The sequence below is a fragment of the Nicotiana tomentosiformis genome, chromosome 8, assembly GCF_000390325.3.
Source record: "Nicotiana tomentosiformis chromosome 8, ASM39032v3, whole genome shotgun sequence".
In the NCBI taxonomy this organism is placed as follows: Eukaryota; Viridiplantae; Streptophyta; class Magnoliopsida; order Solanales; family Solanaceae; genus Nicotiana; species Nicotiana tomentosiformis.
The window spans coordinates 120254772-120267345 of NC_090819.1; the positions used below are offsets into that span (position 1 = coordinate 120254772).

At 40.2% G+C, this 12574-nt stretch overlaps 1 protein-coding gene across 1 annotated transcript; it reads right to left on the minus strand.

Annotated features, from left to right (window-relative positions):
• Positions 1-4323: 4323 nt before the first annotated feature.
• LOC138898062 (uncharacterized) lies at positions 4324-6722 on the minus strand. The gene is made up of 4 exons (XM_070184094.1): positions 6421-6722; positions 5872-6175; positions 5362-5766; positions 4324-4890 (listed from the first exon to the last, which is right to left on the minus strand). Exons 1-4 carry the CDS (start codon positions 6720-6722, stop codon positions 4324-4326), a joined length of 1578 nt encoding a protein of 525 aa, XP_070040195.1.
• Positions 6723-12574: the final 5852 nt, after the last annotated feature.

Consider the following 12574-nt stretch of genomic DNA (forward strand, 5'->3'; position numbering starts at 1 on the left):
CACCCGTCGATCTCGTTGGAGCTCGGGCCGTAGATCCAATTGACGTTAACTCACATGTGGCCATCGAGGAGAACCAACGTTCCGACCCCGAAAACAGCATTCATGGTGGAACTCGATCTGCATTTCGAAATACCCAAAATGTTGGAAAAGATGGGATCAGCCTGCGTATGATTTTCGAAATATTACAAGCTCAACATGTAGCAATAGCTCAGTTGTAGAGCCAAACCCAAGCACCGGGCAGGGCCGAGCCCAGTCCACCCCGAGAGTTCACCCACGAAACGGCGCCAGCTATAGTTAGATCAAATGAACAAGAATCAGGGACTAATCCCGAAATTATTAAGAAGTTCGAGGAACTGACAAAAGGAATTGAGTTAGGAGAAAAGAGGATTGAAGCAAACGACAAAAAAATAGAAACTTATAACTCCAGGGTTGACCAGATCGCGGGGGCACCACCGGTATTGAAGGGCTTGGATTCCATAAAATTCGTACAAAAGTCTTTCCCCCGAGCGCGGCTCACAAACCGATCCCCAAGAAGATCCGTATGCCCGAAATTCCTAAGTATAATGGGACGACCGACCCCAACGAGCATGTCACATCTTACACATGCGCTATTAAGGGGAACGATCCAGAAGACGACGAGATCGAATCCATATTATTGAAGAAGTTCGGGGAAACCCTGTCAAATGGGGCAATGATATGGTATCATAATTTACCGCCTAACTCTATCGATTCTTTTGCTATGCTTGCAGATTCTTTCGTAAAAGCACACGCCGGAGACATAAAGGTCGAGACCAGGAAGTCGGACATTTTCAAGGTAAGGCAAAAAGATAACGAGATGGAAAGAGAGTTTGTATCTCATTTCCAAACAAAACGAATGGATCTACCACCGGTCAAGGACGATTGGGTTGTTTAAGCTTTCTCTCAAGGACTGAATGAACGAAGCTCGATGGCTTCACGACAATTGAACCAGAATTTGATCGAGTACCCTGTTGTTACCTCGGCCGATGTACACAATCGATATCAATCGAAGACGGCCAGTTGGGTTCTGGGTCAGTTATTAAAAGGGACATCGACCGAGAACCAAGGATCAATATCAGCCGTATAACGGAGATTGTAGGGGTAGCGAACCTACATGCAACTCCGTACAAGGCAAACGGAGAAGTTATTGAGGCCAAGGGTCTTGGGGGCTGATGAACAGGAATGGGTTCGACAGGCATACCGGACCTAAGGAAGTACCACGGTTATCAGAATATAAGTTCACATCGATGCATCCGCCATCGTGTCGGCTATCAGACTCATCAAAGATACTAAGTGGCATCGACCTCTATAGTTCGATCCAGCCCACAGAAATCCCAGTCAAATGTTCAAGTATCATGGCACCCATGGCCACAGAACCGAAAATTACAGGCAGTTGAGAGAGGAGGTAGCCCGATTATTCAATGAAGGGCACCTTCGAGAATTTTTAAGTGACCGGGCCAAAAACCATTTCAAAAACAGAGATTTCAATAGACAATACAAACAAGAAGAGCCACAACACATCATCCACATGATCATCAGAGGGATCGATGTCCCCCAGGGGCTAGCCGGTGCTTAAACACACTAAGATATCTATTGTAAGAGAGAAGCAATCTCGGACTCAGGATTACACACCAAAAGGAACCCTGTCCTTTAGTGATGAAGATGCGGAAGGAATCATGCATCCCCATAACGATGCACTCGTAATATCTGTACTTATGAATAAAACTCAAGTTAAGCGTGTGTTAATTGATCCAGGTAGTTCGACCAACATCATTCGATCAAGGGTCGTAGAGAAACTCGGTCTACAGGACAAGGTCATGCCCGCAACCCTGGTACTGAACGGATTTAATATGGCGTGTGAAACTACTAAGGGCGAAATAATCTTGCCAGTAAACGTGGCCGGGATCATCCAAGAAACGAAGTTCCACGTGATCGAGGGCGATATGAGATATAACACAATGTTCGGGAGGCCATGGATGCACAACATGAGAGCAGTGCCCTCGACCCTTCACCAGGTTCTAAAATTCCCAACATTGGAGGGAATCAAAATGGTCTACGGGAAGCAACCGGCCGCAAAAAAATGTTTGTCGTCGATGGAGTGATTATGATATCTTCACTACCATCGACAAATGGATCAGATTCAAAGGAGGAACGGTATACCAAATAGCAATAAGAAACGTCAGCCTCGACCCAACTAGAGATTCAGAAGACTGACGAAGATGATGACTATGGGGTCCTGTTGGTTCCCCAAGTACACGCAAATATACGTGGTCGTCAAGTAATAGAGTGGCTCGAAAGTCAGATGTCGAACCCATAGAGACTTAGATTGATCATTAACTAAGCAAACTAAAATTAATTAATTGTCCAAACTAAATGTTGTTCATCCTCGAGCAATCAAATTACACTTTATATAGACACAACCTTTTTACACAATTCTCCTAACTCATCACACCAAGAATCTTTAAAATAGACTAAGCATAAGGGCGTAACATCTTTACCTCAAGATTTGACTCACAAGTACCATGCATTACTCACAACTCACTCACTTACTCTAACGTAGAGATCAATGGAATTACCTTTCCTTCATGAATCAAGTGCCCTTACACAACAAAAGAGAGTAGTTCCACACACAATAAAATTTAAGAATAATTAGGAACTCAAGATAGAAAGAATTCACTCACTCTCAGAAATAACATTCATATGCCATAAAAGATGCACCATAGGCTTGCCTGTAGTGTACTACTCTACTAATCAAGCCTATTCAGTCTAGGATCAAGTAGGACTTTAATTGGTTGTAATGTCGGCTACAGGTCGGGTAGGATACATTTGGATATAAGAGTGACTACACCTCCCTAAGCACTTTAATACATATACTTTAACATTCAAACCCACTACTTATGTCAAACCATAACTCCACCTTCACATCAATGTATATTAACTCCACACTTCTTTAAGTACAATTTCATCAAGAGTCACCACTATCAAGGAATATTTTTCACAACAATACAACTATTTTTTTTCTTTTTCACTTCAAGTGGATTTTATTTTTCAAAACAATGCACTTTTCTCCTTATTTCATTAGTTCCACTCAAAAGCCAAACCATCCACCCCACTCTTTAACTTCTACAAAGTTTATAATAATTCAAGTGCTCATGAGAGGTGGAAAGGTTCAAATAGACGGTTAATTCTAACAAAAGGGTAAAACTTGTAATGTGGTTGCCAAAGAAACATGATTACAAGCTCAACGAGGTTAACTACGATACATAACAATTAGGCGGGTAAAATATATATATCTGGCTCAACAAAGAAACGCCTATATTACTTCCAAGACTGAACAAAACTACTATTTCGCTTTGCAAACACACGGGGCAAGTTCTAGACCTCAAATGCAATGCACAGAATACATACAAACCTCATACACACATGGCACATAACTCACTCAATATTGGACTCATCAAGACACTCTAGTCAAAGCAGTGAAGCAAATTTAAGATCAAACGATTTAAGGTACTTATACAAGAGTCAAAAATTGAACCTAAGCGTCACAACCAAAGTACTCACTATTCTCAAGGCATAACAAAGTCAAGAGATATTGCTTCAATTCAATTCATCTCACAGTGACTCCTACTCCTAAAAAAATAAAACTAACTACACCCGGTTCAAATAAAACCCTTGGAAAAGAACCGCGACACAAAGAAAAACCAAGGGGGAATTACTGCACTACATACAAAGAAAATCTTTTTGTCCTTTTCCTTAGACTTAAATCCCTCAAAAAAACTGCCTAAGAGATCCATCATCGGGAAAAGTCCAAATTTTCTACTTTTTTTCCCCATTATTTTCATAGATACTAAAATACTACATAACTATGAAAACAAAGATAAGAAGCTAAAATCAAAAGAAGAAGTTAACATTTTCTAACATACTACTACTAATTATCTAGAGGAATTCTCCCACCCCGCACTTAAAAAAATGCAATGTCCCCAATGCACAAATAAAGCAAAAAAATAACGAGAGTGGACAAGAAACTCTCTGTAAGGCCAAAGACCGAAGCAATCATGACTCACAGGGTACTTAGACTTCCCCCAGGCATGGTCCTTTGTATGAGCAACCCATACTTAGTTCTCACCATCTAGCTCGCTTTTGCACTCTTCCAATGGCTTTGATTCCTATTCTTATAATCCTACAAAATAAAAGCAGACACTACAAAAATAATATAATAAAAATAAAATTAAAAGAAAGCAATAAAGATGGATTTCCTCCCAACAAGCGCCTAATTTAACGTCGCGGAACGACATAGAACCTTGTCTAATCATTGGCAAGTAACACCTTCGACTTCTGACAATCAAAGTCACCTCCATAATAGTGCTTTACTCTTTTTCCGTTCACTAAGAACGTTCTATCGCCACCTAAGATGTGCAACTTAATTGCACCATGTGGAGTGACTCTTACTACCTCAAGCGGGCCCGACCATCTCGATTTGAGCTTCCCCGGAAAGAGTCTCAACCTCGAATTGAACAAGAGAACCAATTGGCCCGGTTCGAACTTGCGATGTTGAATATGCTTATCATGCCAGCGCTTGGTATTTTCTTTATATAACTTGGCATTCTCATACGCATGCAAGCGAAACTCATCAAGCTCGTTTAGGTGCATCAACCGCTTTCTACCCGCTAAGTCAGCATCAAAGTTCAGCTTCTTTAATGCCCAATAGGCCTTGTGCTCAAGTTCCACCGGTAAATGGCATACTTTCCCATAAACCAACTTGTAAGGGGAGGTTCCAATTGGAGTTTTGTAGGCGGTCCGGTATGCCCATAGAGCATCATCAAGATTTGTAGCCCAATCTTTCCTACTTGCATCAACCGTCTTCTCCGGGATCTACTTTATCTCTTTATTTGAAAATTCCACTTGCCCACTAGTCTGAGGGTGGTAAGCGGTTGCAACTTTATATTTGACCCCATATTGCGCTAAGACATTGTCCAAGAGCTTGTTACAGAAATGGGTGCCCCCATCACTTATCATCATTCTCGGAGTGCCGAATCTTGTAAAGATATGCTTTTTCACAAACTTAACCACAACCTGGGCATCATTGGTAGGAAGAGCTATGGCCTCCACCCACTTCGACACATAGTCAACGGCCACCAAAATGTACTTACACCCACTGAACGAGAGAAACATACCCATAAAATCAATTCCCCAAACATCAAAAATTTCAAACTCCATAATATCGTGCAATGGCATCTCATGCTTTTTCGTAATTGTTCATGTTCTCTGGCACCTATCATATATCCTCACGAACTCATGGGCGTCTTTAAACACCCTAGGCTAATAGAAAATCGATTGCAATACCTTAACTGTTGTTTGGTCACCCGCATGATGACCACCATAAGGCGATGCATGGCATTCATGTAAGATAGCATTTATTTCAGATTCGGGCACACATCTTCTCATTAGCTGATCAATACACGATTTGAACAGGAATGGCTCATCCCACACATATGACCTCACATCTCGCAAGAACTTCTTTTTAGCATAAGGTTCAAGATCAGGCGGCATCTCTCCACTTGCCAAATAGTTCACAAAATCTGCATACCATGGTACCTCCCCGGCAGTAATGGCCAACAATTGCTCATCCAGGAATGTTTCCTTGATGACATCTCCCTCACCTACATGATTCCGAGTTTCTAACCTGGACAAGTGATCAGCCACTTGATTCTCTGTTCCTTTACGGTCTCGGATCTCTAAGTCAAATTCCTGCAAGAGTAAAAACCAACAGATTAGCCTTGGTTTAGAATCTTTTTTTTCAAACAAATACCTGATGGCTACATGGTTTGTGTAGACGATGACTTTGGTGCCAACCAAATAGGCCCAAAATTTATCGAACGCCCACACTATATCAAGCAACTCTTTTTCTGTCACAATATAATTTATTTGAGCAGGAGTGAGAGTCTTGCTTGAGTAGTAAATGGAGTTAAATATTTTGCTCCTCCTCTGGCCCAATACGGCCCCAATTGCACCATCACTGGCGTCACACATCATCTCCAATGGCTCGTTCCAGTCAGGAGCCACTATGATTGGTGCACTCGCTAACTTCTTTTTCAGCTCCTCGAATGATTTCAGACAAGCACCGTCAAACTTGAACGACACATCCTTCTCTAACAACCTGCACAAAGGAGAGGAAATTTTTGAGAAATTCTTTATAAATCGGCGATAAAAATCTGCATGTCCTAGAAAACTCCTAACTCTTTTTACTGAAATCGGTGGTCGTAACTTTTCAATTGCTTCCACCTTAGCCTTGTCAACTTCCAGTCCATCTTTGGACAACTTGTGTCCCAGCACTATACCTTCACGTACCATAAAATGGCATTTTTCCCAATTTAGTGTCCCAGCACTATACTTTTCACAAACCGTTCCACCATATCGGTGAAAATAGCCATCATACACCTTTGAAAAATCACAGGTGCATTACACAACCCGAATGGCATTCTCTTAAATGCATAAGTGCCATAAGGGCATGTAAAATTGGTCTTTTCTTGATCTTCCAGGGCAATAGCAATCTGATTATACCCCGAATAGCCGTCAAGGAAACAATAGTATTCCTCTCCGGCTAACCTGTCAAGCATTTGATCAATGAAGGGGAGAGGGAAGTGATCTTTTAGTGTAGCATTATTCAACTTCCTATAGTCTAGGCATATTTTCCAACCAGTCATAGTCCTAGTTGGGATTAATTCATTTACTACAACAGTCATACCCCCCCCCCCTTAGGTACACATTGAACATGGCTTACTCACTTGCTATCGGAGATAGGAAATACTATACCTGCGTCGAGCCACTTAATTACTTTTTTTCTTACCACCTCTTTCATGATTGGATTGAGGCGGCATTGATGCTCCACGCTAGGCTTGTGTCCCTCCTCCATGAGTATTTTGTGCACGCAGAATGCAGGGCTAATACCTTTTATGTCAGACATCGTCCAACAACGGCATGTTTGTGCTCCCTCAGCACCCTTAAGAGCTTTTCGTCCTGCAATTCAGACAAATGAGAAGAAACAATCACAGGTAAAGTGTTAGAATTTCCTAAATATGCATAATGAAGATGAGATGGTAAGAGTTTAAGTTCCAATTTTAGGGCCTCCTCAACTGAGGGTTTAGGAGGCGGGCCGATTGGCCTATCTAGAGGCTCAAATTGGGTTCTTTCTCTTATGTATTCACACGATGCATCCAGAATGTGCAACATCTCCTCAACCTCTTCTTCAAGTTCCAAGTTATTGAACAACGTCAAAGCCTTTTCTAGTGCATCTTCTTTAAATGCCCTTGGCTCTACGGCTAGTTCATTTATCTCCACCACCGAAATCATGGTCAGGTCCTCGTAATGATGAGGCAACTGAATGGCTCGATATACATTGAAGACTGCTTCTTCATTGTCCACCCTCAGGATCATCTTACCTTCTCAAACTTTGATGATTACATCTCCAGTGGCCAAAAGAAGCCTTCCTAATATGATAGGAACTAACTCATCAGCCACGTAATCTAGGATTATAAAATCTGCAGGAAAAATAAACTTCCCAATCTGCAGCATGACGTCCTCAATTACCCCCTCAGGATAAACATAAGATCTATCAGCTAACTGTAGCATCACCGTGGTGGGTCTCAGAGATCCTATTCCCAATTGTTTGAACACTGACAACGGCATCAGATTGATACTTATACCCAAATCTCACAAGGCACTACCCACATCAAATTCACCAATCCTCACGGGGATGGTAAAACTACCTGGATCCTTAAGCTTTTATGGAAGCTTATGTTGAATCCTGGAAGTGCACTCCTCAGTAAGTTCTACGGCCTCAAACTCAGTTAACCTCCTTTTATTTGACAATATGTCCTTAATATATTTTGCATATTTTGGGACCTCACGAAGCATGTCCACCAAAGGGATGTTCAAATGTATCTGCTTAAATATATCTAGTAATTTGTGAAACATGTGGTCATCATTCTTCTTTCTCAATCTTTGAGGAAAAGGGAGTGGCACCATCTCTGATTTTTGCTCAGGCTTTGTTTTGTTTCTCTCATCTACCATTACAAGTTTTGGCACTCTTTCTTCTTTGAGCCCAGATTGCTCCTTTTTCTTCATAGGCACTTCTACCAACTCTCTCCCATTTCTCAACGTCACTGCATTGACTTCAGGATTTTTCTCTATATCACTTGGGAGAGCTCCAATAGGTCTAGTATTCTGATTGTTATCCATCTGCCCAAACTGCCTCTCTAGATTTCTGAACTCTGTGCGCAATTGTTGATTCTCAGCCCTGATTTGTTGACTCTCTGCCATAACTTTCTGATTTTCTATCAAGAGCTTTTTCATCATGTCAGTCACACTCTCCTCTACTTGCTGTGGAGGTTGAGATGTATTGTGAGCACCTAATTTTTTACCGTGCTTGAATATTTCCCGCTCCCATATTCCCACGCGTGTCCCCCACTCTTTGTCCCCCACACTTTGTCCCCACTCCACTTTCTCTTGTCCCCCATGCTTGTCTCCCCACACTTTGCTCCCCATTCCACTCTCCATTGTTCCCCACTCCTTGTCCCCCATGCCTGTCCCCTATCATAAACCCCATACCCATTTTCAGTTATTAAAAGACACACATAACACACAAAAAGAGAGAGCTCTCACTCATTCTCTCATCTTCAACAGGGAAGCAACAACCGCATCCTCCCATGACTAACACCCTTCTGCTCATTTCTTCTTGAAAAAGAAAACAGCCTCCAAACTCTCTAATCTTACTCATCTCACTCACTCACTCACTCACTTTCATAGACTCATGGATATTGACCTCACTCACTGCACTCGCATACAATAGCATCTGAAATTCAAAAACGAGAAAAGCTTCAAAATTTGAGATTAAAAAAAAGGTTTTGAAGAAGAGAAGGAAAAATAGAGTTGTAGCTGATTTTCAGTCGTCATTTGACTTTTCTTGAGGCCTTACTGCTGCTGTCAAGCATTTGTTTGGCTATTGAAAATTTTATTGCTGCTGGTAACTGTACTGCTGTAGTTGGGATTCATCTTCAGAGTTCAACACCTTTGTTTGGATTCCTATTCTGTTATTATTCTGCTCTTAGGTATGTACAATCCAACTGAAAATTACTTTTCAAATATAATCTGAGAAATTGGGTATTGTGTTCCATATTTGTGTTTGTTCAATTAGAATCGGCATGTTCTGGTTGTTTAAATTATTTGGATTCCTTATTGTTTTGTGATATTGATTATGTGTTAAAAAAGGGGATAGAATGTCCATTGATATCTGCTCACATAATTATTTCATTATTAGAGATTATACCATGTTTAAATAATAGTCTATGTTGTGAGTCGATTTTAAGAGTAGTATGCTTTCAAATTCAACCGCTATTTGGACATATCTATTTCTGAAAGAGTCCGGCTCTTTGTGCACTTGAATGAGCGTAGTAATTATGAGGTTTAACTTTTCCGTTTTTGAAGGCAGTGTGTTGGAAATTGTGGAGTATAATGTATTATGTCGTTTTCATCTCAAAGTAGCTTGTTAAAATATTAGTTTTAAGTTTTTGAGAATAATCTGTTGTATGTGATTCAAATGGGTTCAATTGTAAAACAGTCATGAAACAATTTTGGCCTCAAGTTGGACCAAGCTTTAAAGTTTCATGTGTACAACAATTAATTCCAATAAAAATAAGATTTTTGTTACTAATTAATTAACTCATTCTTTTTAGTAATTAATTTAAATGCTAGACAATTAGTAGCCGCGCTTTAACTTTACGGACTTGCTTGCGTAGCGTGATGTTTAATATTCAATTGATTCAAACAATCTCATATCATATCCATTAGCTTTAATTAATTACTAAATTAGTTAATCCCTTGATATAAATCGCGGATTCGTTTGCGTATCGCGATAGTTGACATTTAACAAATTCCAAAAATCAATTTATTCGAATTTAGTAATTTCAAAAGTAAATTCGGTCGCACGTTTGCCTGCGTGGTGTGGTTAGGACAATTTAATATTATTCAAAATTTTCTTTAATAATTTTAATAATTAAAAGCGGATAGATAAAGTACGAAAACCAATAAATCACAGTTTATTCAAAATTAATTCAAGCCAAATGTAGTCAATAAAGCGACCGTGCTAGAACCACGGGACTCGGGGAATGCCTTACACCTTCTCCCCGGTCAACAGAATTCCTTACCCGGACTTTGTTTTCGCAGACCAATAATAATAGAGTCAAACATTCCTTTGACTAGGGATTCAAATAAAAGGTGACTTGGAACACCCAAAAACTCAATTCCAAGTGGCGACTCTGTAAATAAAATAGTCCCTACTCAAGTTTGTCACTTTAATTGGAAAAATTCTTTAACCTACACCAATTAATAATACATATTTATACTTGTGGGGGGAGAGGGGGGTAAAAAGGAGGTGTGACAGCTCTGGCGACTCTGCTGGGGACTTTAAGAATTCGAGCTTGTACATTGACTTTGTTTGGCTTTATTAATTTTTGTATATATTGTGATTTATTTGGGCCTAATGTGTTACTTGTCGAGTTTTTACCGTTTTGATATTGTTGAACTGTACATATAAATTGTATCTTCTCTCGTATCCCTCTGAGTCTTCTGATAATTAGTTATGTTGTGTTTGCCTACCAGCATCACAAAATTTCTGTCTTGAGATAAAGCCAGTTAGCCTACCAACTTCTGGTGAAGGATTTAGTCACACATGTTTAGGCGGGAGAGCCGTTAGCTAGCCAGTGTTGTTCTACTACTGGTAATGCTTGACGCTCCTCGGCTCAGGTTGTCCGCCCGGGTAAGCCAGGTCTAGATACCATCTCCTTTAGGATTTACAAACTTAGAAGAACAAGCCACAAGCAATGAATATCCCTAGTAGGCTACGCTTTATTTGCATCATGTGCATTTGACTTAGCAGCGCTCGACTCATGGGCCGAGTTCTGTTTTAGGACAGGTACCTGGTTGAGACCATTATGTCATGTTATGTGCTACTTGTTGCATTATTTGGGAGGCTTTCATGTCGACCGACTTTAGCATAAATCAGTTGGACGAACAGAGAAAAAAAATGATGTGGTCTAGCGCATATGGTTTTTGAAAATTAATTTTCATTAAATAAAAAGAAAAAAAGAAAAAAAAACATAGTCGATTTTCACCGAACTACGCGGGTCTGATTCTCACCGGATGTGAGATACGTAGGCAAACCTCATCGGTTCCGGCCCTAATTTTCAAAAAAAAAAAATCAAAAATGTTTTCCTTTTCCTTAATTCCCTGTTTACAATTCTTTCCTTAGAAAATCCAAAAAAAAAAAAAATACTAAATCCAAAAATATTTTTTATAGTCCCACAGTTGAGTTTTTATTTATTTATTTATATTCTTTTATGGAGTCAAAACCTGAGAAATCGAAATTTTTGTGTGTCAATAATATGTTTGATCAAGGCCTAACCTCGTGTCTGGTTAGACAGGTATACCATGAGTAGGGAAAGAGGTAGGTCTGAAAAGAGGCCCAGATCAGAAGGGATACCAGATTTTCTGATTGTCGATCAGATACCACAGTTGTTGTGGGATTGGTGGAGAGATTTTAAGGAATATGAGCAGAACCAGATAAAGAAATACTTGGGACATTTGGTTCACATGATTACGATAAAGCCCAGGAGGGATGTGATTGAAGCTTTGATTCCGCATTGGGATCCTGAAAATAATGTGTTCCGTTTTACCGAGTGTGAAATGACTCCGACCTTGGAGGAAATCTCCCATTTCCAGGGTTGGGGCCGCAATCTTCGCCGCCAAAGGCCCATAGTACCAAAAAATATGAATGAGGTTAGGTTTCTGAAGCTTTTGAACATAAATTACGGACAATATGAAGGTCTAGGAGGCAAATGGGTTAAGTTGGGCCTTTTGTTTCAGTTGTATGGCCTAGAATGCAATTTCGAAAGGAATGTGAAAAAATTGAAATCAAAGAAAGATAAGGAAACATGGAAGATACATAGAAGGTTTGCATTTATGGTCACTTTTTTGGGGCGTGTAGTTTTCCTGGAAAGAGAGGGACGCATTGACATCCGCTTGGCAGGTGTAGTTGAGGCTCTGACCTCAGAAGGGAGTGATTATACTATGGTTCCTATTATTCTTTCTTGCATTTTTCGTGCTTTAAATAGATGTAAAATGGGCGCGCGAAACTTCGATGGTTGCAACATTTTGTTACAAATATGGTTTTTGGAGCATTTCTATCGTCATCCTACGATCACTAATTTTAGTGAGCTATGGCCCAATCATACTTATGATCACCAGAAAATAATTGATAAATGTGACTTACTAGAGGGGATTGGCGCCTGGAAAGAACTACTTCTTACTCTGTCTGCCAAACGGATCACTTGGAACTACGATTGGTTCTCCTCCAAAGAGGTCATTTGTGAGTCTGCATACCACTCTTATTTGGTACTCATAGGATTGGATGGTGTTCAGTTTTATGCTCCACTTCGGGTAATGCGCCAATTTGCACGACTACAGGATGTGCCACCAACACGAGATATGAGCAAGTTCTGTT

What these genes read in the sequence shown, in the direction of transcription:
- LOC138898062 (XM_070184094.1), bottom strand. Translation starts at nt 6,722, where the DNA reads ATGACTGGTTGGAAAATATGCCTAGACTATAGGAAGTTGAATAATGCT. An exon ending in TTCACCGATATGGTGGAACG is followed by an intron (nt 6,176 to 6,420) that starts GTTTGTGAAAAG and finishes TCCTTTGTGCAG; the next exon opens with GTTGTTAGAGAAGGATGTGT. An exon ending in GTGACCAAACAACAGTTAAG is followed by an intron (nt 4,891 to 5,361) that starts GTATTGCAATCG and finishes GAGATAAAGTAG; the next exon opens with ATCCCGGAGAAGACGGTTGA.